At 33.9% G+C, this 25202-nt stretch overlaps 1 protein-coding gene across 2 annotated transcripts in view; it reads right to left on the minus strand.

Moving 5' to 3' along the window:
* Positions 1-25202, minus strand: part of LOC130449959 (calcium uniporter protein, mitochondrial) — a 180215-nt gene that overhangs the window by 137027 nt on the left and 17986 nt on the right. Inside the window, exons 2-3 of one of the 2 annotated variants that reach the window (XM_056788081.1) lie at positions 24618-24777; positions 8325-8378 (exon numbers count right to left, since the gene is read on the minus strand). In XM_056788081.1, the coding sequence (XP_056644059.1) occupies positions 8325-8378; positions 24618-24777 (214 nt within the window). The remainder of the gene's footprint in view (positions 1-8324; positions 8379-24617; positions 24778-25202) is intronic. The other variant, XM_056788082.1, reaches the window with a different exon arrangement.

Raw genomic sequence — 25202 nt, forward strand, 5'->3', positions numbered from 1 at the left:
CCCTTATTATTAACAGTCGCAGGCGCTGTTTGGTTACTACTCCCCAAATTTATTGGATTTTCATTAACCGCCTGCGTCCCGATTTTTGCATGTTCATTGTTCCAGCCTACAATTCGTTAAGAATTTTCTGCCTGTATGCGATTTTCATAGCTTCGAATTATACCGTTAGGTTCAAAAGTGAAAGATCCAATAGGACTTGAAGGATCCTAGTTGAGGCCGTATGCACAGTATGGTTCCGCAGAAGTGCATGGACTATTGAGGTATATATCGAGTGCCCGAAACGCTTTTTTATTTTGGTATCCACATGTTCGGACCAGGTGGAAGAGTGAGGTATTCCTAAGTGATAATTCCCAATATTGTGCCCTCCAATAAAAAGAAGGATATCGGATTTGTTGGGTTAATCTTTAACCTTTCATTGCGGCACCACCTGATAACTTGCCGCAAGGCATTTGTCACGGAGCCTCGCTAGAAGGCGGGCCAATATAAACTTCGGAGACTGCTCTAGAATGCTGTGATGACAAAAACTGAAAATTGACCAATCAAATCGAATATTCCTATGTGTAAGTTAAGAATATATTGCAAAGGCACTGGGCAAAACAAACGGCGGCTGGATTTCTCACATTATGCTAAATCAGCGCCTTACGATTACGAAATAAGTTTATTGAAATGACGACAAAACAAAATTTAATTATTTTTCTTTTGGTAATTATCCAGATTAGGTTACACCCCTCCGATTTCGTTGAAATTTTAGTATGTTATAGAGAAAATGCTGAAAAATTTGATATGTATATATATGTAGGGCGCGGAAATCATCCCTTCACATAGTAAATCTATCAATATATGTTTTTTTTATTCGTGTTTGACAATGGAAAAGATAAAATTCTATGAAATTTTTTGTATTGCTGTTTATTGATTAATATTCTATCAATATTTTTCGGAGGGGTGTAACCTAATCTAGATAATTACCGTTTTTTTTCAAAAGAAACATTGAAGTTGGGGATTGCAAGTACACGCCTCTGCAAACATTTTTTCGAAAAAAAAAAACAGTGTCTTACGAGTGAAATAAATATTTAGTAAGAAAATTACTGTGTTTTTTATCTGAACGGCCCGGAATTATTGTTTTAATTAAAGATCGTTTCTGTATTCAAATAGTGTACGACATAAAAATAAATCTGCCAAAATAAGTAACGCGAAAAATATCTCGACGTGTTTAAAAATAAGTGCACCGAGTGTAAACTGTGTGACTTACATGTTGAATAATTTTAGAATATGTAGACGGGATTTTGGGATGTAAAAAATAATATTATTTTTCTACGTGTACGTTATAATATTCACGTTTTTTTTTCATTCATTTGCATTTATAAACAATGTAATTTCTAAATCGTTCAAAAAGCGTTAAAAAAAATGCACACCATAAGATGTTGAATCGGCAACTGCAACAATGGTGAATCTTCTCCCTGAGAAATCCAGGGAACAATATTTAAAGGAATATAATTCTTTTACGGAGTGGCGTACTAAAAAAGGTATAAACAGCTCCACAGAAAGAGTGTTACTAGCTTATTTTGAAACTAAATCTAAAATGTGGAAGTCTTCAACACTTTGGTCGACTCATTCAAAACTGAAAGGCCCTAATAGTAAATAACGACGTAGACATCAGCAAATACTCGAAATTTATTGCATAATTGAAAATGAGTCAGTTGGCTATAGATCCAAAAAATCTAGAACATTTGCCCGTGAAGAAATTAATAAGTTTTTGTTGCAAGCTCCAGACGATCATTGCAATTGCGGAGCTCTGCGGAGGAAGCAATTATATAAAATAAAGTGTAACTATAATACTAATACCGGAAATGTTTTAATTATCACAGTACCTGATACAAAAACTCATTTTCAACGGTGAAATATCTGACAATAGATTGAACTTCGTAAACATTCATAAAATATAAAAATGACCCACGAATGTCAAAACAGATCATTTCTTTTTACAAATTTGAAATGGAAAACGCAAAACCCAAGTTGTAGGTATCAATACCTTTTCAAAAATTCCCTCGCTTATCGCAACATATTTGAATTTACCTAATCCAAAAAACTATACTGGTCATACATCTCGACGCTCTTCGGAGTCTCTTTTAGTGGATTCCGGTGATGATATAATTCAAGTAAAGACGCACGGAGGATGGAAATCCAACACAGTTGCGGAGGGTTACGTAGACGACTCAATAAAAAACAAAATGGATTCCGCAGTATACTGAGTTCCATTCAGTATCTTCCTCAAGACGCTAGGAACTTCGTTCAGGAAGCAAGCAGAAGTCGAATCTTGATAAATATATCTACTAAATATAAAAAACCATCAGTCATCAAAAGAGATCTGAATACTGTCAGGAGTTTCTTCTTCTTCTTCCTGCTGTGTATAGGCATCATTGCCTGTTTTTCTTCACGTCATTGCCTCTGCTCAGTCACCTGGGAGGTTGTCACTCCATCTTTTCCTAGGTCTTCCAATGCTTCTTTGTCCTGCTGGTGATTTGTCCCTTGATATTTTCACAATTGTCAGGAGTTTGAGGAGGAAAAATGTTTCTACTTGGAAGCAGATAAAGGTTGTTATAATGGACAAGAAGGACTATTCCGAGAGAGTGGACAACTTAATCGAAACAGGACCATACATCAAATCTCAAAGAATCCACTGAATAAAATGATCACAGATGTGAAAGAAACACTTAAAAATTGTAAGAACCTTGTCACCGGTACCTTCAAGCGTAAGTTATCCGTGAGTAACCCAACCTTGTCAAAGCTCTATTGCCTTCCCAAAATCACAAACCTGGGAAGGCAATGAGACCTATGGTTTCAAGAATTTGTACACCTAGTTATAATATTTCCAGGTGGTCAACGAAGTAGTTTGAAAACCTACCCATAAAACCTGAGAGTTTTTCAGTGAAGAGTTCGTTAGAGTTTATCAACAAAGTAAAGACTGTATGAATTGAAGATGGGGAAATTTTTATCTCCTTTGATGTAAGTTCATTATTTCCCAGCGCGCCGATCCCGCAGACCTTCATGTACCTTGAGGACTTACTAAGATCTAATAATTTGGGAGCTGATCTAATAGAAGAATATTTACAGTTAACAAAAATATCTATTGAACAAAACTATTTCCAGTACAACAACGAATTCTACAAGCAAGATGAAGGAACAGCAATGGGAAACTGCCTATCACCGTTCATGGCTGATCTGTTCATGAGTAATTTTGTAAAGCAAATCAGTCAAAAAATTCAGTATTTTTCCAGGGTATGGTGCAGGTATGTGGATGATATTTTCGCCATATTCATTACGAAGAAGGCAAACGTAGACGAATTCATTTTGAAACTCAACTCAAAATATCCATCTATAAAGATCACCTATGACTAGAAAATAATGGATTTTTGAATACTTTAGTAATTAGGAATAGTAATAGGTTAGAATTTGATGTATTTAGGTAAAACACCGGAACATCCCGGCTGATTATTTTCATTGTTTCCAACATAAGATGGCCAGTCTCCATTTCCTGGTACATCAGTTAATCCACTTTCCACTCACCATCGGGAGACACAATAAAGAAAAGTCCTTTTCATTGAGGATCTAGAAAATCAGCTATTGCCGATCACGCTGCCAATCACAATCATGACATAAATATTAATAATGTAACATTGTTAGCTTAAATAGGGACAAAGGGCCAATTCCTTACAGCCCATTCTATAATTTAGTAGTCAAAGAATGAATATGAATATTCCCGTCAAGGAGATTTTTCCCGCTGGAATTAATTTTCGTGGGAGAGGGTTTATTAGTGGGATAATTTAGTATAAAACAGGTAAGTCAAATTATCAGATTTTAGTTTACGTTCAGTCTCTGATGACGATAACAGATTAAAGTGTAATCGCAGTAATTATGTCACAATCTTTAGCCTCTTTTCCCAACTTCTTCCCAATTCTAATAACACCAATATTACGATTTCAGATTATCATATTAACAAATTGTATATGCGACAAATCAGGTGAAAATTTATACATAGTGGTTAATTAAAAGCGAAATAAAATGACACACACGCAAAATTTCAAGGTGAATATTACAAAACAGCAAATCCACAGAAAATTTCCTGTTAAGTTGCGTTCACACTTACAGAAATTCGTAAACACACACGAATTATTATATACGCGATTAACAGGACTCTATAAGAAATTGATTTCATTAACACAAAACACAAAAACGAAAATAGCTGTGTTGGTATAAGTTTGTTTTTGTGCTAGTTACAATAACAAAGCCCATTATTGAACTTTTTTTTTTAAATTAATATGAATACATACAATAATACCGCGTTATCAGAGTGGGATTTTTACGTTTACATAGTGCCGCTAGGTCACACAATTTCGATGGACATCTTTTTTCTTTTAATTTATTGCGTAACTCCGGTTTAATTTTTTGACGTCGAGCTTTACACTGACACTTCTAATAAGTTATTGTTCGTTGCTATGATAACGCAATATTTTGTTTATACATGGAACTGGTCTAGGGTACCTAGATATCAATACATCCTCGTATCTTACAAGTTTTCTCCAACTTGATTCGTCCATCTTATTCTAAGCCTTCTTGAGGAGCGCATGTACTCGTCGAGGTTCCTGTCCCAGGCGAGTCACCATTCTGGGCATTTTGCTTAGCCATTGCACGCGTTTGGCTCTCAAGTCTCCATGAGTACTCGTACAGTGAGTTTACATCATCGTTACGTAAGATTCTTAATATATTATTATTCTCCACCACACCACCAAAGATTCACCGTAGCACCTTGTTTCAAAAGCTCTTAGTGCTTTTTCCCGTTTTTTTGCGGGAAGAAGTTCATTGGTGGGGAACTTAATATAATTGGGTGGGTTAAGTGAATAAGTTTTAGTATAACTTCAGTGTCTGAAGACGATAACTTAGTTATCGAAACGCGCATCAGACAGTTTATTTGTGATTGTTGGTATAGTGGTAATAAAAAATTTTTCAGTATTATGCATCAAATAGAAATTTTCCATATAACTGGACCATAACAAATCTTGGATGGGCCTACTCGAAAACCCACTATTAAGCTACCTTTTGTTCCAAAATGGCGCTTTTCCAAATTGTCTCAAGACGACAATAATTACATCTTTGCATAAAGGAGAAAATAAAGATCAAGTTTCGAAGTATCGCCATATTGCACTCCCACATTATCTAATGTCATTGATTAGATTTAGGCTCGATACTGTACAATGCAAAAAAAATGCGCAATCATTTCGCGTTTCGCAAGAATTTGAAGGCATATTTACTAGAAAGTGCCTTCGACACTCTTGTCTACAAATTGGAAGCAATTTTTTGACAATTAAAGTATATTCTTCTCATGGGTGGTGTTGGAAAATGTAGGTATCATGTAGAATGCAACCCATTTAACTTTTAGAATGGTGATATTTTTTAAAGGGTGAATCTTGGTGATTTATAATTTAGGTTTGGTCTCTATTATCGATAAAACTCTTCGTTTTCGAAAAAAAATTTAGAAAACTCGACCTTGAATAACTTTTTTAATGTACAGTGTATCGATGGAGACTTCATTTCTACTGTTGTACCCAAGATTACTACGAAAATTAGGCTCTGAAAGAATTTTCCTTATTTGTAATGTAATGTCTATTTTGACTTTATTAATATCTTACAATGTTGTATCTTATCAGTTTGAAACTGTAATAGACCATAATATAAACCGTTGAGACACTAATATTAACTGACATAAATAGTGTACTGCACTAGAAAGTCATTAAGAGATAATATACGTGGTTTAATAATGTTGCGGCAGACATATCACATAACCTTTGAAGGCGGTTGTTAAAATTGGAATTACACTAAGATGTAAGAGTCGTTCTATGAAATAGTTTTTCTCATAATACCAATAATATTTGAAATGATTTTTTCCATAGCCGCAATAGTCTCTTTAAAACTCACTTTTTTATAAACATAAACACTTTTATTTACAACGACTTTTACAAGAAAATCGAAAATACACACAATTAACAATATAACCAAACTAAGACTAAAGTCAGACTTAATTATAGATGACTCGTCAAAGAAACGGTCCGCGGGCCGTTTCCGGCCCCTGCGCTTCCATCGATCCCTCTACGGATGTTTTAAATACTCGTACTCTCAAGTCTACGAATAAGTAATATAAAACGAGTGCATCGGCGCGACGTGAGCCAATTGAGTCGAGTAATCGAAGCGGCACGGTTGGGGAAGGATTTTAATTGTCCTGGGAAATAGTTATTGTGAAGGTGTTGTGCATTTGTTTATGTCGTACGCGTGCCATATCCATAATTGTTGTGTTGCATATTGCATATTTTTTCATAGAATGGAGTAAGGAGTTTAATTTGAGAAGACACTATGATACGAGTCATATGTCAAAATTCGATTATTACACTGAAAAAATAAGAATCGACACATTGTCATCTTCAAAATCTAAACTTCAAGGTCAACAATCGATGTTAACTAAAGCTACTACAAATAGCGAAGATGCCCTGAAACCAAAAGATCAATAGTCCGGGAGCCGGCAATCTCAAAAGATCCGTGATTGCGGAATTGCAAAATTTTTATTTAAATCGACAGCTATTAATTAGACAAAATGCACTCGGAAGCGTCGATTTATTTGGCCGAAAATATGAAAAAAAATAATTATTTAAAAAAAGCAAAAATGTTTTCACATCATCACGGATTTCGATAAAAAACGGTCTATTTGATAGAAAATTTTATGAATGAATGTAAAAAAATCGGCTTACCAATTTTTTCCAGCCCGGCTTACATATTTAAAGTGGAATTGGAATTGAGAAATAAGATTTTCCGCCGATAATTCTCGGAAAACTGTTTTATTTTAATTTCCCAATTTTCATGTAAATTTTGAAAATAACGTGGTAAGCGTGCCTAAAAAGAGTATCAAAATATTTTTGAGCATTTAACGGATCCACAAGACAGCAATAATAAATAAAAAACCGATATAATACAAAAATTTACGAATGAAATGTACAAAATAGTGATGTAAATGCTGCAAGATTTGAATTATTTTTCTTTGTTCTTTGAAAGTACAAGTGACAAAGATGAATTTTATAAATCCATGATGAATTTTAATTCTAGTAACATTCCGCCGTGCTGAAAAGCCTTATCACAAAAAAATTCACGCTCAATATTCGTAAATAAAATGTGGTAAAATGTTAAGGAACCAAAATGCATTTCATATGATCCCACCGAATGTGGATGGCAATTCACGGAAAATCATAAACTCGAACCATCGTGGTATAACGGCCCAGCGGCTCAACTAAAAGTTGAAAAAATTCTGAGTCAACATGAAAATAATGAAGAGGATGAAAAACGTTATTATTGTGATGATAATAGTTTAGATGAATGATAATAATTGTTCTAATAATAATTAGTATAAGCAACTGATTATTGTATTATCTTAAATTAATAAATTAATTACGATATTTTAATAAACTGAAATGAAAATGAGCTCGAAAAAAAATTTCCTATATTTCCTTCGATTCTGTTTATCCTTTTACAACTTTAAATTTAAGATATAAATAACATTTTTTATTGTTATATAGGTAAGCCATTTTATGCCCGGGCGATGACAGGAAAACATTTATGCTTTCTTTTAATCATTTATTTTCCGCCAAATAAATCGACGCTTACCGATTGCATTTTGTTCTTCTAATTAATAGCTGTCGATTTACGTAATTTACCGGACTATAAGTTATTTATTTTATTATTAATACTCAGTGCACGTGCACAGATTACGACTAGAATCAAAAAAATATGAAATACGCTCTAGTTTTTCTGATTTTTTCGTTATCTGTATGTAATAAATCGGAAGGGAAACCAATAGAAATGAAAAGAAAATAGCTAAGGAACTAACAAAAATCAGGTAATAAAAGTAATTAGATAGAGAATGAAACGCACCTGAAAAATATAATAAATATTGAACATGTAATTTATAAAGTATTGGGTAATGAGCTGCAAGAATGACTGTAAACTAATACATGGATTAGAAGGATTTAAAGGAACGAAACATGCCAGAAGACTGGAAAATCGGGCAAATCGTTACAACAGTGCCAAAACTATAGACTGTACTTATAACTTAACCTCGTACCATATAATATCCTATGACCAAATATTTTTATATCCAGTCAGTTTTGACTACAGCCTATTTTATAAAAAATTTTTAATTTGCAGCTGTTTCTTGTGTGAACGCACCTTTTACAGAAAGAATAAAATACTTACAATCGTCGTAGTATTATTTTTTTGAAGATACACACCTTTATCAGTTAATGGAAAATTTTCAGGAATTTTCGCGTCCTGAAATAGTGGTCCTACAAATAAAAAAAATAAAATATGGTAAGATGGAAATATTTAAAGTACTATTCTGCAAAGCAAAAAAAATATTAGTGTGTACAATCGATTTTATAATGAAAATGTGTTTTCCAAATCGAATTTTCCGACTTTTCTTTTTTCATCTTTCGCAGAAAATTCACCACTCGACTATATTTAATTCGGAAAGTATGTGGAGTAATAAATCATAATCGCGCATATAGGAAGAAACTTTTTCAAGCAATTTTAAGCTTAAAAAATTTTCCTAAAACTTTGCAATCGACCACTATGAGCAAAAAATATACAATATTGAGAGATATAGAGAGAGATGCTTTATAGTCAAAAAATTGTTACAATTTGTAGACAAAAGCTGGTAAAAACATAAAAATAACTAAGTAAAGATAAAACCATAATAGGTAACTAAATTATAGGTAATAATTAGTAAATAAGTCCAGCACGACCAGAATTAAATATTATTATTATTAGAATAGAAGCCGCTTACCGAGTAGACGGCACTTTCCAGTAAATATGTCCACAAATTATTTCGAAATCCAGGGAAAGATGATATCGATTTGATTTCAATTGGTAAGTGATTGTGCATTTTTTTGCATTGTAAAATATTGAGCCATTAATTAATTCTGAGCGTAGAGTAAGTAGGTACGATCTTTCTGAAATTGGATAAGTGTGCTTACGAATTAAGCAAACGGATTCAAAGATGAATAAGGAATAGAGAGTTCTTAATGTTTTGAAGAAGTCCCTGTTTAGTCCAAGTAAATATCTAACAGCTCTCTTTTGTAGTTTGAAGATTCACTGAAATTTAGTCGCACCACACGAACCCCAAAAGGAAAGAGCATATCGGAGATGCGACTCAATAGAGGCAGAATAAATTGTTAAGGAGTTGGATAAGTTCAGTTCTTTGGAAACTGATATCAGCGCAAAACAGGAGGAACTCAATTTTTTAGATGAGGCGGCAATACGTAACTCCCGTTTCAAGGAATTGTCTATAACAAGCCCTAAGAATTTTACAGGTTCAACGACGTCAATGGTGGTGTTATTTAATAAAAAAGGCTGCAATGTATGATATACAAAACTTTTTAGAAACGTTGCGACACAGAATATTAGAATCGCATCATGACTTAAGTGATTAGGTCACTAGATAACTAGTATCGTCTGCAAATAGACATATTTCAACACTGATGTCTAAATAGGCGATGTCGTTTATAAACAGAAGAAACCAAATAGGGCCTAATACTGAGCCTTGAGGCACTCCACATTCTTTTGGCTTGTAAGATGACATCGTTGTATCAAGCCTTACAAGCTGACTTCTGTTGGTAAGGTATAACTTAAACAATGCGAGAGGTGTTCCCCTGAAATCGTAGTACTGCAATTTGTTGATTAAAATATTATGATTAACACAATCGAAAGCCTTGGAAAAATGACAGAAAGTTGTTGCAGTGGAGTGATGGCTGTTTAGGCTGTAGTAGACATTATTTGGGGAGGAAGAAGATAGCATCATTTGTGCATTTGTTACTAAAAAACCCAGTGACGTGGTAGATGATTAATGGTATTGATTCTCTGGCATCTCCGTACGAAAGTGATTCTCGAACGTTTATATTTATTTTGAAAACACTCTGTAGATACAGATATTTGAATAAGTCATTAAAACATTCAAAAGATCGTCCAAGATATAAACTTTTGGATATATTCCATTCATTATAAATATCCACTTTGTAGAAACAAACACCAAATGGCACAGTCATAGATTATTTCGAAATTGATAAATTGATTTACCTCTGGTCCTGTCATCGAATAATTAAAGATACTAGTCTCGATTATACGGACCGCTTGTTCTATTCTGTAGTTAATCGGACTTGTAATTAGGCTAGTCACTTAGAGCCTTTGTAACGAGTTTGACTATTTCTTGTTAGATTATAATTTTCGAGTTTGTTTCATCTTAAGCTCGTTTATTATTACCATAGTCAATTTAGTCGAGACGGGTTTCATTTTATCAATGTTAGTCCCGGTGTGCCAGCTCTATTACTGAAAATCGTTCGGAAGTTTGAAGTGCTTTTATTAATTTTTTTTTTAGCAGAAGCTTTGAACATCTTCTAGTTAATCAATTTGTAATTTAAATAGCGAGATTATGAATAAAAATCGATACGTTGACTGTAGGGGTGGTTGGGAAGTTTTTTAGTATCATTTTAAGACTGGACCCGACTTTTTTTGACGGTAAACTAGAAATTTATTAATGACAACGTCTGTTTGTGTATATAATAGTACATTTCACAAAATTATTCATATTGTGGTTATAGTTGTTCTATTTTTACTTATTTTTTTGTCTCTTGAATTGAGAAGTGTTTGAGAACGGCGAAGGACGCTTATCATTTTAGGGGGATACCTAATTTCAAAATATTAAGGGAATTCAAGAAAAAATTAAAATTTAGTTGGGGAAGCAATTGTGAAAGTCTATTTGTGGGTTTAATTATAAACAGGTTAGTGAATTTAATTTATTTAGCATTATATGGTTAAGTTGAGTCGGCCTACTGAAGGTGATGATGACCAAATCAAAGTCATAATTGAAGAGGATCGTTGGGCTAGTTAAGAAGCTTGATATTTGGGACCTCAGGAATTGAAAGAAATTCATTCAACACAAATAATCAACATTTTCGATATGCACCTTAAACTAAATGGAACCGACTCTTTCTTAAAAAGAATCATCACTGATGATGAAAAATTAGTCCTGTACAGTAACATACTCGTAGTTCGAAAACGATCATGGAACAAACACGATGAACCAGCACAAACAAAGCTGAAAAACAAAATGCAGTCAGTTTGATGGGATAACAAAGATTTTGTGTTTATTGAACTGCTTCCAAGGAACCAAACGATGAATTCTGATGTTTACTATCAACAATTAATGGAACTGGATGAAGCAATCAAAGAAAATCGATCAATTCGGAAAGGTTTAGTGTTCCACCATGATAATGCAAGGTCTCACATATCTTTGGAAAACTATTGAAGCTTAGCTGGGAAGTGATGCCACATCCCCCATAATGCCTTGATCTGGCAACATGTTATTATCATTTATTTCGAAGTTTGCGGAATTCTTCTAAAGGTCAAACTTTCATAAATGACGATGACCATCAATCGCATCTGGTTCAGTTTTTTGCTGATAAGGACCAGGAATTTTATTAGCGCGGAATCATGGAGTTAAAAGAAGGATGACGAAAGGTCATTGAACAAAGTGGAAAATATATAATCGATTAAAAACTAGCTTTGTTGAAAAAAAAGTAGTTTATGTTAGAAAACCGAAATTTCTTTGTAGCCAACCAATATATAAATGTAAGAAAGGTAACACTACTTTCAGGACATACTATATAGAAGTGAAGCAATGTAAACAGTGAAAAATTTGATTGATATTTCTTGAAATTATTTATTACTGTCATCACGCATTGCTTATATTTATGATACATTTAATCTTGGTTCAAATAGACCAACTTTTATCTTTGGTTTTTTATGTCCTGTTTATGAATACATATTATAAAGCCAAGATATTATTGAGGTTATTAATGTGTCATCAATTGCTATGATATTTATCACACCTAATACAATAAGAAAGTTGATAACATCCTACTCGCGAGGTTAGATACGTTTTTCAATTTGTTAACTCATTTTTCTTTTACCTATAATTTGGACGTTGTATATAGTTCAATTATTCATGGAATAGTTAAAACTTAGTTACCTATCCCAGCAGATAAATATATTCTAGGTTAGAACTCGAATGGTTTTCGTTATCTGTTTTATGTTATCTGGAGGATACTGCGGCCCTAAGTACATCAAGAGCTGCTTTAAAAATATTAATTTTGTTGTTTAAATAATAAGTAGCTGTTGCTCGCGGTTTTGCCAGCACGGTTTCGTATAGTTCTAAGGGACAGTAACATGACGTAAACTTTATGAATTTGTTTTGTTTTTTGGAAGCTTCAGTTCAGAATCGTGGAATACGTTCAAAAATGGGTATTTAAAAATGTTTTATCTACTTAATCTTCAATTTTTTGCAGTAAAATTATGTAGCTTATTATGTGTCTTGTCTATTGACATTTTTTCGCAAAGTTTAGTATATTTTGTAAAAAAATATTAGTGATAGAAATCCGTGTATTTTCTAACTGCAGTTTCCTCTACAATAAAATATAAATTTTTTATTTCAACATTACTCATCTTAAAATGTTCATATACCAATATTTGCTGATAGACGACGTTCAGTCTAAAGTAAATAATAGTGAGATTATTTTCGGATACGATATTTCGAAAACTTCGCTTGTTTGTGTCAACAGTGACGAATAATTCAAGAGATACTTTTATGAAATCCATAGATGAAGAATAATATTCTATGGAAATAACAAATAAATTTTTTCTGGAAAACCTGTTCCTTCAACGTTATTTGAATCAAACTGGACATTTTATCTTCATATTTTCCTTTATTATAAAAGAATATCCACTTATAATATAATAAATTAAATTATATTTAATTGTTATTTACTAGAGTTTAAATTGAATACAAACGATCCGAAAAAATTTGAATTTACAGCTAAAATTGACGGCATATTTGACATTAAAAACTATGCAATTATTGTTTATTGTGAAATGCTTTTCTCATAGTCAAAAGGAAACTGTTAAAATTGAGTGGAAAACAAAATTATATAAGTAATATTAATATAAAAAATCTTATATACGAGGGTTGTCTAAAAGAGTTTCCGATCTCAAGCTATAGATGTCAGCACTTATCAATATAAATAGGGAAATATATACGACCACAAATGAAAATGATAGATTGCACACTCATTTTTACCTAAGAAAATAGCTTATTTCACACATGTACCAAAAAATAACAACACATACATGTATTGAAATTCTTCTTTTTCTTATTTTATGTATGGTCTCGAACGATAGAGGGAATACGCGAATACAATATGAATCTGACTAGGTGCCGAAAGACAAAAGGCCAAATTTAAGAAGACTGAAGAAATGGACAATATGATTTGTTAAGGTTATATCATTTTTAAATAAATTACAGTGGATTTTGTAATGTTGCAATATTGGTGGTATCCCTAACATATGTGTTTGTTGTTATAATAACAATTTTACTTTTATAACGTCTCAGAAAAAAAGTGAAACAAAATCATAAATAATTATTTAGTTCTCGTTAGGTACCTAATATAGTTGCAAAAAATTTATTGTTCTTTTGTTTCTTTTTCTGTTCTTTAGTCATAAAATATGCCATATTCATTCTTTTATGAAAAAATATTTTGTGGGATTTTTTAACACGTGTTTATATACTTTTCACCACATGTGTTGCAATGCTTTCCAACACATGTGTGATATTGTTTAATTAACTTTCTTATTTAAAAAATACGATTTGTGTAGAATTTTTTACATGGTCGTAGTAAAAATAGTGTACACAATTCGTTGGAAAGTGTATTTTGTAGTCGCCGCTACGCAGCCTGTGCAAAACAGTAACTATTGCGAAATGTATCACTTTCCAAATTCGATATGTAATATACTGTTGCACATGCGTTGAGAGATTCTCGTTCAAAATTCGGCGATTTTTTGAAAGTTCGACAATCGTATAAGTGAAATGCTATGAAGATTTTTTTTTTATGATTTTGTCAATACGTCCAACCAAATGTAAAAGTGATTAGACGTCGTATAAGGAGATTATGCACCATCACTTATGACCGTATAATTTTGGGCAGCTGAATTAAAACGTGGCTGTGTCTGAATGGACAAAAACCGCAACAACTAGCGAACAAGATTACCAAATGGCACTGAACCATCGTCGAAGAGAGGTTAGAGAGATAGAAGAGTTTATCGGCACATCATAGAACGCATTTGCCATATATTGACTGCAGAATTATGCATGCGTAGGTTATCCACGCATTGGGTGCGCGATTGTTCACTTTGAATCAAAATCGTATTCGAATGAACATTTTCCTCTTTGACGCAGTTTAAGCAAAATGAGTAAGATTGTTTTCGTCGATTTTTAATTGTATTTATAACCTGGATCCGCCACTTCACTGAAGTGAAAAAAAAATCAAGACATCATATTTTTAGGAACGAACCTACTCCGAAAGAAAAAACAAAGACATTTTATCGGTCGAAAAATTAATGGCGACCATTTTCTAGAATAGTCATGGGATTGTGTTAATCGTCCATATTAATAAAGGAAAATACTACGCAGTATTACATGATACGTAGTACGATCCATGAGTTCTTTGTCATTTACAAGAATGGCCCGACTGACTCGACTGTTATTGTTGGCTTTAAGCTGGATCCACACTATAAGGTCGATTACGGTTAGTTCGCGCTCCGATCTTGGTCTGGTGAAATATTATTAGATGAAAAACAATGTGTACATTCATTATATCCGTAAAAGTAAAGTTCCAGTCGAATCCAATTCCAATCGCGATCAGAAATTTATTTTCTTCATCAAGATTAAAAGATATAACAACTAATTCTTCAATCGAAACGTTCCATGACATTCTTCGGCCGCGTATATCAAATACTTTAATTTCTTATTTCTTATACCTTTTGATATATTAATGCTTCTAAATGTTCTGGATTTTAGGTCTTTTCTATTTCAAAATTATGTTTGAATTTTAATTTTTGTGAGATTGATAAAAAATTATTAGGAAAAACTAATTTTACAACAGAAAAGACCAAGAAACCAAGAACATTTTGAAGTATTAATGATAACAAATACTTTATACATCTATTCTATCAGACGGTTCAAAACTAAACCCTGAACGAAGTCAAATTATCGAATGTGAATGTGATTGAAATTCACCAGACCGAAATCGGATGGCGAACAAATAATGGACCTTATAGTGTGGATCCAGCTTTACTCTGCTGAAGAGAACCCGTGTTTCGTGCGTGGCTGTAGGATGAAGTAGGGCAATAATCTCAATCCCACATATATTTATATTTCAACTTAATATCCTTTTAGCTCCATACACTTTTCCCAGCGATGTTCAATACACTTTATAATAAGAATCGTCAAGCTCCTCAAAATAGCCATTAACTACAGATATCACCTATCTTTGACCACAGAACTATTTTTTCATCTCTGGGAACAGAAAATAATCCGAAGGAGATAAATCTGGTGAATAGGGTGCATGAGGTAGTAGCTTAATTTATTAATTTTGACCATTTGCAATAACGGATGTGTGAGCTGGTGCAGTGTCTTGATGAAGCAACACTTTCTTTATACTCAAATGCGGCCGTTTTATTTCTTCATTCAAATGTTGCAATAAGTTCAAATAATACTCGTCATTGATAGTTTTTCAATAAAAAAAACCGACGCGATGACCTTGCCTGCAGATGGAGCTTTCTTTCGAGCAGGTTCTCCCTTTTCGGTCCATTGTTTTGATTGGGGAGTGAAGTGATAGGCCCACGTGCCATCCATGGTTATAAAACGGCATAAAAATTCGGCTTTATTTCTATGAAACATTTTCACGACGCTGTTTTTGTTTCATTGTAAGCAACGCGGCACCCATGTACAAATTTTCAGTTAATATGCGACGTACCACACTTTTTGAAATGCCCACTATGTCTGCTAGCTCGCGTACTTTAGTTGATAATCATCCAGTACCGCTTTGTCGATTTTTTTCAACATTTCTCATTTGGTCGACCACTGTGTTGCTGGTCTTGGCAGGTCGTACCGCCTCGTTTAACCTCTGCTTAAACTCTATATTTTACTGTTGATAACGAAGTTTCAGTCTCATCTAGAGTCAAATCTAGTTCAACTTTTATATTGGTTGGGCTAAGGCCTTTCGGATGACGATAACGATTATTTCCATATTTACAAATTCATTGAAAACGTTCACTATCAATGGCTGCCAAATAAATATTAAACCACGTGGCGTGTTCAAACTTGAAACATGTTCTGTATAGATTGTGGTATTTTTCTATCAACTACCGCCATCTCTAGGTCAGGCCAGGTACTCCTGGGACGATCCTCGTAATCCATATGATATATTTCCAATTTTCAAAGAAAAGTTTTCATTTTATACCTCCAATACTAATAAAACAAGAATTACTTTGTTCTTGGATTTGCATAAATTGGAAAAATAATACCCGCAGTGAGTGATGCTTCCAATACGTAAGAGCACAATACATCCTCATTCACGACACGTTCTTCCCGCGAAATATATTCTACGATAACACCTCGCATCAATTTTTTTATACCCTACATCAATCCCATTAACAAGGTGGAGGAAACGTAACAACCCGGTATTGTAATACGTGAATCTAAGCTCACGAAACATAAACTCGTTTTACATCGCAACATACACCTCTCGATTATCCTCTATTATCCCGAATTTCTCCAGACACTTTCCTTATCGTAGTCGTCTAAAGATAAATCAAATAAAAGCGAGCGAGTGTCGGACCCGAGATTTCCAACTTAATTTATACGAAAACGGGAAAATTTAAACCGACAAACCGAAAAAATAAAAAAAAAAGGTGTTGGATGTTTGTCAGCAATTACTAATTTTTTAATTTGTGCTTCGTATTTCAACCCTGTGTGGGATAATACATCAAAATCTTCTCATAGATATAGTTCATAGTAGCATTATGGGTGGCCAAGGATCGTTGAGAACATAGGCCTTCAGATAGACCCACTTGACGTTACCAAATGCCGATGTCTTTTGAGAAGCCGATTGAGTGTTTTGGCTTGAACCATTTTATATCATTAGGCAAGCTGTGAAGCTGTTTGAACTACACTCGTGTGAGTGCTGAGCCCTCATAGATGACGTGGTCCACAGTTTCATCCCCCTCCATGCAAAAACGGCACTCCCGTGATGCCCTTGGTGTGGAGATGGCGTCTTAGATGATCGTGTCCGGTTAAAAGTCCGGTAACTAATCGGATTTAGCACCTATTTAGTTAGAGCAGTTCTTTGGTGTGAGATGCACAAGGCCCATCTATGTGAGCCTTCGCTGTCTCTTGTCGGGTGTCTCTATCCATCTCTAGCGAGCCCGCCTTGCAAGCAGACCGTTGAGAGACGTGATATCAACACTTTTAGCTACACCAAGGATGGTTTCTGAGCCTATTGACCAATCCCAGTCTGGGGGATGGTTGCCTTTGTTACCCAGTGACCGGGCACTCAAACGAGCTGGATCTTGCAGCCCTCACCCGCCAGGTTTTTCTTGCACTCAAATCCTAACCTAGAGCACAGCTTCTCGGCCGTTATGGCTTGTATGACAGCTCTACTATCTGAGCAGATTGAAATTACTGTGTTCTTGTGCTGTCGATTGAATCCTCCACAGAAGCCTGCTCCGGCCAAACCATTCCTCCAGGTCTTGCTCATTGATGGTTGCCTTATAGATATAATGTATGGAACCAGAAGTTGATTGAAATTTCCTTTTGTTATAAAATTGGAGCAAACTTTAGCACACAATAAAGTTTGAGCTATAATATACAATGGAGTTTTGGGGCACTGTTAAGTACATGTCAGCTCTTTGACGTATGAGAGTTAATGACGTAACGTCGCGGCTTAGCGCGCGATGGTTGCTTGGTCATGAATACATTTGTCAGCGTTTTCATAACAACACAACCAAAGCAATTTAAAATTATTATTTCTGTCAATTTTTCAAACGAAAGTAGTTTAATTGTTTTTTATGCTAAATAAGTTCAAATTTGGATAGGACATTCCATAAAATTAACATAGTTTTGAAATGGGTTTATTTTCGCGTTTAAAAACATAATGATACATACGATGTATTAATCAGCTGTTCATGAAATATTAGAATAGGCAAGGTCTCTTTAGATAGGATGCATCCTATTTTATTTACTTTTTTTATCTATGTTAAATATATATGTTGGTATAGTGAACAACATAAAATTTCCTTTAAATTTAATCTAGTTGAACTAAGTATAATAGAAACGTCAATAGACGATTAGGGATTCAAGAGTAGGCGGACAGTTAAAAAAACCATTTGTTGATATGGGATAACACCTTTTTATATAGAGTGTGTTCATAAAGTAACGTAATTTACTAAATTTCGATTTCTGTAAGTTTAACAAAAAAAATGTTTAGAAAAAGTTTTTCCAACTAATTCAGTAATCTGCTTAAGTCAATTAGAAGAATATTTTTGAAGTGAAACTTTTTATAGGACACAATAGGAGTTGTAGCATTAAAGTTAACGCGTAGAGCTAACAAATCGGTTGAAATCCTTGTCTTTTTCTAATTACCATTTACTTAAGTAAAGTAAAAAGGCGGAAGAAGTTTACGAAGATCCACACAAAGTGGAGACGCCGAGAATAGTCTCCGAGCATTGTTTATTGATTCTATCATAGCACTTATTGAAAGTTCATCAATATTTGTTGTATGTACAAATCAAGCGATATGTTATTCATTCCATATAGAATTTAGATTCAATTTGCTTAATATTTCTAGCAAGCGTTAATTTGAATATTGTATTATGAAGATGATTAATCTAATGTTTTTTAAAATATATTATAAAACACACCGGTTAATTCCCAGACGATTCCAAAGCTCGGAAATATATTAGGGTTAGTACACTTTGTTGATTAATTTTGCCACAAACAATGCTTCCCTGTTGAAAATCTAGAATGGAAATTGATGTATGAAATAAAAAAAGTACATTCCAAAGCATTTTAGATTTCATTTTTGTTTGATTCACTCCACGAAATGTTATGAATGTAAGCTTGCTTTTTATTCTTTTTGTTCATCCCTAAATCTGAACAATTATCTTCCCATGAATTGAGATACAATTCAATAAGGATTGCTGCTATAATATTATGAAACGCTCAAAATCGAATAGCACAACTGGTCCAAAGGAAAGTTAAACAAGAAAATCGAATGCCGTCTATCTGACGCCAACTGTTTCTTCCCGGATAGAAACTAATAAGAAACTTGAGTATTTCTCTAATAACACAATACGTGACAAAATACGGAGGCTATTCTGAAAATAATAAAACGTTAAGGAATTAAAAATAAACGGATTACAAAAAAAAATTATCTACATATGAAGCAGCGATTAAAGTTTGTCTTTTTTGTTACTATACAGATGATCCTGTCTCTAGGATAAGCAAAGAACAGAAAAATAATTCAGGCTTGCTTAGTAAGTTCAATGCTACGAGGGTTGCTGCTTAAAATTGGAAATAGACAAATAAAAACTAATATTTATAATTGGATATGGTGCCATTATTTTTCAAAAGATTCTGCATTAGGATCAATACACTTTTTCAAGCGTTCGAATTAATTTTCGAAGTCTTTTTCCCATTCCGATTGAGGAAACATGGATTTCAACGTATCAACCGCTTCTTCGGGTGAAGTAGAAAATCGTTAGAGTTCCAGTTAATAACATAAGATATGCTGACGACACAGTCTTAATAGCGTCTTAATATAGAAGACCTTCAAAGAATTACAGAAAAGGTAAGAAGAGTCAGCGAGCAGTTTGGGCTACACATGAATTTAAATAAAACTAAATATATGCACTTCTCGAAAATGCAAGATCCGAATGCACAGTTACAAATTGGAAATAACCACATTGAAAGGGTGCAGAAATACAAATATCTAGGTACATGTCCAGTTATTCTAAAAAAAGAGGCGACCATTTGCTTCGAAGTGCTTCTGGCGCGAACAACTTCGGATGGATTTAGCTCGGAAAGAGCCCACGATTTTACACCTGTCACGATCTTATATATTATAGACGTCTCTTGAACACCGTGATTGAATATTTTCAGCATTTTTTTTTTTCACCAATCGTCACTAGTTTTTTGTGCGCCATGCAACGCGAACAAATCTTTTTGACAGACTCGACTGCACGCGAATGGAACTAATGCCCAAGTAAGCTTCAATCTCACAATATGTTACATGACGATCCTGCAATATTAGTTTACGCACAACATCGATGTTTTCTGACACAACATTCCATTTTGGATGACTTTAACGAAGTGCGACCACGATTGAATTCGGAAAACAAGCGAAAAATGGTGGCTCTAGAAGGTGCTTCATCATAAAAAGTCGGAGCGAGTTGATCGGCGCGATCAAGTATAAGTAAACAACTCAAATAACACTCGTATGACAACACGTTCTGATATGATTTTTTCATAATGTGAAGGAGACCGTTTTCAGAAATCATAATAATTTCGTTTAATAAAAATATCTCTCACCGCGGCATACATGAAATATCGGAAATTGTTCTTTATTTGTTTTTCATTCAAACTATTAATTAGAAATTATGCTATTATGAATTGAAGTACGAATTAAATTCCTAATTTACTAGGAATCAGGAATTAAACTTTCAATTTACTTTTACTATTGTTTATTGTGGGTCAATAAAAAGTCTAACATCAATAGGTGTGATATTTACCGATAATTATGTGACGATCTTTACCTGTTGAAGTACAACTGTGAATTTGTTGAAGTGTCAAATTTAATGTTATGTATAAGTCTGAATATTTATAACATTTCCAAATTGAATTAATGCATAGAATACACAAGTCATTTCTCATTCAATTATCCCTATATTACGCGAGGTTCGATAAACCGCGGGCGAAGCCGCGACGGGTATTGCTCATAAGACGTATCAGCTTCCAAAACATATTCGTATAAAATTGTATTAAAATGTTGCCAGTAGCTTTGGAAAAATAGTAAGAAATGTTTAATGTAAAACCAAACAAATCGGGGTTCTCTCTTAATCACAGAAGTCCGCGATTTGTGATCTCAGTCACTCATAAGGCGCAATTCCACTGATGCAACACTGAACGACAAGTCGCTTGATAATTGTTCCCTAGTGTTGCCTATTGTAGGCGTTCGATTTTGTGGCAGAAAATTCGATTGATGTCGCATGCGGAATTTGTTTCCCCCTGTCGCATGAGCGTTGTCGGACTTGAGTGTAGCATGCGTCTAAAGCAATTCTATTTAGGCAACTTCAGTTTAGTACATCATGTCACTACAAACAGTCGCGGCGGCTGCTTATTTGGTTATCGCTTTAAATCGCAAAAGGAAAAGGAAAACGCCACGATATTGGAGAAGAGAGCTATATGTCGATGGTCAAGAAATTCAGTGTAATTTGTACAACAAGTTGGTTGCTGACGATGATGCAATATTTAGAAACTTCACACGGATGTGTGAAGAAGATTTTCAGTATTTACTTGAGAAACCTCACCTATGATAAAAAACTATAATACCAACTTTCGGGAAGCAATAACCCCTCGCGTTCGCGATGAAAAGCTGATCGCAAATTCTTTATTTTTTTCTTCAGCTCCATCAAGGTACAATCATATTTTCCTATTTAAAAAAAATTAAAAAAATAAACCAATGATTTTTTACCTTCAAACCCGCAAAATAATTATATTTACTAGATAATTGTGTCAACTTGTCATTTCTGAGTTTAATGTCCTTATACACAGGGGTTTCATTGTTCCATAATTCGGGCGAATTATGGTAATCCTCTATAAAAACTACGGTTTTATCATTCGACCACTCCATGTCGCCTTCTTCAAGCCGCATGGATCCGTTGACTGTTGGATAGACGGCGACACTGTTCGACACGTCCAATCGTGTCGAAAGACGACGAAATCTACAGGCAACAACGGTCAACTTGTAGCATGCGGCAATGAGACATATTTTTTGTCGCTTAGTGTTCCTTCTATAGAAAGACCGAATGTAGCATGCGTCAATGCCGCATGCTACATGTTGCCTAAATGTTGCCTCAGTGGAATTGCACCTATAGAAACGCTGTGTTTGTAGCCAGTTGATTATTCTTGGAAACAAGTGAAAATCACTTTGAAGGAACACTTTACACTTGAATGAGTACTGAGCAATTCTCAAGTATGGTTTGCCATTTGAGGTTAGGCATTCTCATGAAAAATAGAACTTTTTAAATCAATATTCCTCGGTGTATGTTTTGAACCAGATTTAACAACAGAGGTAAAAGTCTACCCCAAAAGACAATCACTAAAACCTCCCTTGTACGTTTGCAAATATTTTCTTATTTTTGGGAGTTCCATAAATGTCAAAGCTTTTGCATGATAGTATTCAACGGAACGTTACCTATTTTCTGAATAGCCCTTGTATGTTTTGCGTACGGAGTTTAGATTTTTTTTTTCAACGAGCATCTTTATTTATACGTGTTACTGTTGAGTTGACTGAAGTAATTTCATAAAGTTTTTTGAAATATTATTAAAAATAATTCAAAATTGAGAAAAAAAAAAAAATTATAATAAACAGCAACCACATTAGACCTTATGTAAAATTAATGTAAATATGTATCATTTTTCAGCTATTTACTTCAGGAATACCTCAAGGATCCCACTTGGACCCTTATTTAATATATACATTAACGATATATTCCAATTTTGTAAATACAAAAAAAAACTCGGATGATTTAAAAATATATCTCAAAATCAGCAATGTTGCAGTTTCTCAATTGATAAAAAATAAAGTTAAGTTTTCCAAAACAACCCTTTTCACAGCGACGCATCATCATCAATTTATTATTATGAGCTGTAACCTCATTAAGTTATTGTTACTATAAATTGTCTGTGTTTAGTATTTCTGTCGGTATTATAGATTCAACTTCAACCCCATTAAGGTATCGTCTTCAATTATTTATTATTTAATGTGACTATAATGAACCATAAATAAATTTATCCAATTTTATAATTATTATATCTTATAAGATAAGAACTAACATATAAAGAAGCCTGTAAAACTAATACTGGGTTCATTCAATTTGATATTCGTCTAGACTTTCTTTTTCGGAATTTGAATAAATGCTATGCGACTATGCGATCATTTCTTCTAGAAAATAAAACATAGTTGGATTCCAATGTTCCTTTGGAAACCATCCAATTGGGAAGATATCACAGAAAATTTTTTGCTCCAGGGAAAATCCAATCAAATCAATCAATCTGAAGTCAGCTAAACAGCACATTATACTGAAAACAGATCCCATGTGCTGTTTGCACTTTATAATAAAAAGGAACCGACCCTTTCTTGAAAAGGATCATCATTGGTGATGAAAAATATGTCCTATACAGTAACCTAGTTCGAAAAAGATCATAGAGCAAACACGATGAACTAGCACAAACCACATCGAAAAACAATAAAAAAAGTTCATGCTGTCAGTTTGGTGGGATAACAAAGGTTTTGTGTTTATTGAGCTGCTTCCAAGGAACCAAACGATCAATTCTGATGTTTACTATCAACACTTAATGGAACTGGATGAAGCAATCAAAGAAAAATCGGCCAAATAGGACCATTATAATGCAAGGTCTCACATATCTTTGACAACTCGTGCGAAACTATTGGAGCTTAGCTGGGAAGCGAGCCACATCCCCAATACAGTCCTGATCTGACACTATCTGATTACCATTTATTTCGAAGTTTGCGGAATTCTTCTAATGGTCAAACTTTCATAAATGACGATGACCAGGTTCAGTTTTTTGCTGATAAGTACCAGGAATTTTATGAGCGCGGAATCATGAAGTATTTTGTTTTTCAAACCAAAATGATGATCCATGTATATGATAGAAAGTATCATTTAGATGGATATCGGACGGCGGAAGATTTGACGTTGATTTTAAAGGATTGGGCGTAAAATGAGATGGAAAGATGGTACAGAGTTTTAAGAAACTACGTTCAAAACTATGTGAGACCTAACAAATAAGTTGTTACAAGAAAAATACTATAAACTAATGGAAGTTATTATTGATCCATTCAAAAGTGTTGTATTTCAACAAGCGCGAGCTGCTGCTTCTATAGAACGAAAACCGCAATTAGATCCTCGAGAAGGAAACAAAGTTCGGCATCATCAAGTTTCTCGTCCCCAAGCTTAAGGAGCACTTAGGTGGTAAACGCTTGGAAGGCGGTGATGAAGTCGGAGCATACGTCAAACGCTTCCTCAATGAATTGGCAGGAGATTTCGTCGACTAGTAATACAAAGTCTGAAGCAATGTTTTCAAAATGTGGCAAAAAAATAGAAACTATGTTGAAAAATAATAATATATAATGATTTAACCGTCCTCGTAATCGTTAACGAATGAGATATTCTTCGAACAAACCTCTTGGCAAAGTCTGCAATCTTAAATTCGAAGCTTTTGTTACTTATATTTATATATTAATTCCATCAAGCTGCTGATATAACAATTGACTGTTTGATATTGAATTGAGTCATGCGAAGCTGATTTATCAAAAGTATCTACTTTTACTTACCGTCTTCAGATTCGGAGTCACTGTCTATATCACTATCCGAGGAAGACGATGATGAAGAAGACGAACTCGATTGTTCTAATTCCGGTTTTTTGTTCGAATTTAACACTTCACTTGCCGAATAATGTGTCCTGAAATCTCGCACAGTTCGCACGTACACCGTCTGAAACAAACAACATTCATCATGGGCATTTTTTAATTAGCAAATTAACCAAAACCAGAATTGGTTATTAGCGACTAATAAAATATTTGAGTTAGGAGCCAAGGACTTCACTTAACCTAAAGAGTGGATTTATATTTGTATTCTTCTTTATGACAAACAATTGATACAATTTATTCCCTTTTGTTTATGAAGCTGCAGATACCTACGAAGAGGGAATCTAACAAAACATAAAAACCCCTTCTACGAGGATTGCTACCTTAGTTTTGAGATATGGCAACACTGATGTGAATGTGTCCAATTTGATACTTTCATTTTGGTTAAAAATGACTTTGAATCGCTCAAAATAAAACGCTCGTGTCGATTGGTGCAAAGAAAAATCCAATTGCGGTAGTTCAAAAGATGTTTATAAAATCGTGACATGCAAC

Source organism: Diorhabda sublineata, chromosome 10 (genome assembly GCF_026230105.1).
Source record: "Diorhabda sublineata isolate icDioSubl1.1 chromosome 10, icDioSubl1.1, whole genome shotgun sequence".
Taxonomy (NCBI): domain Eukaryota; kingdom Metazoa; phylum Arthropoda; class Insecta; order Coleoptera; family Chrysomelidae; genus Diorhabda; species Diorhabda sublineata.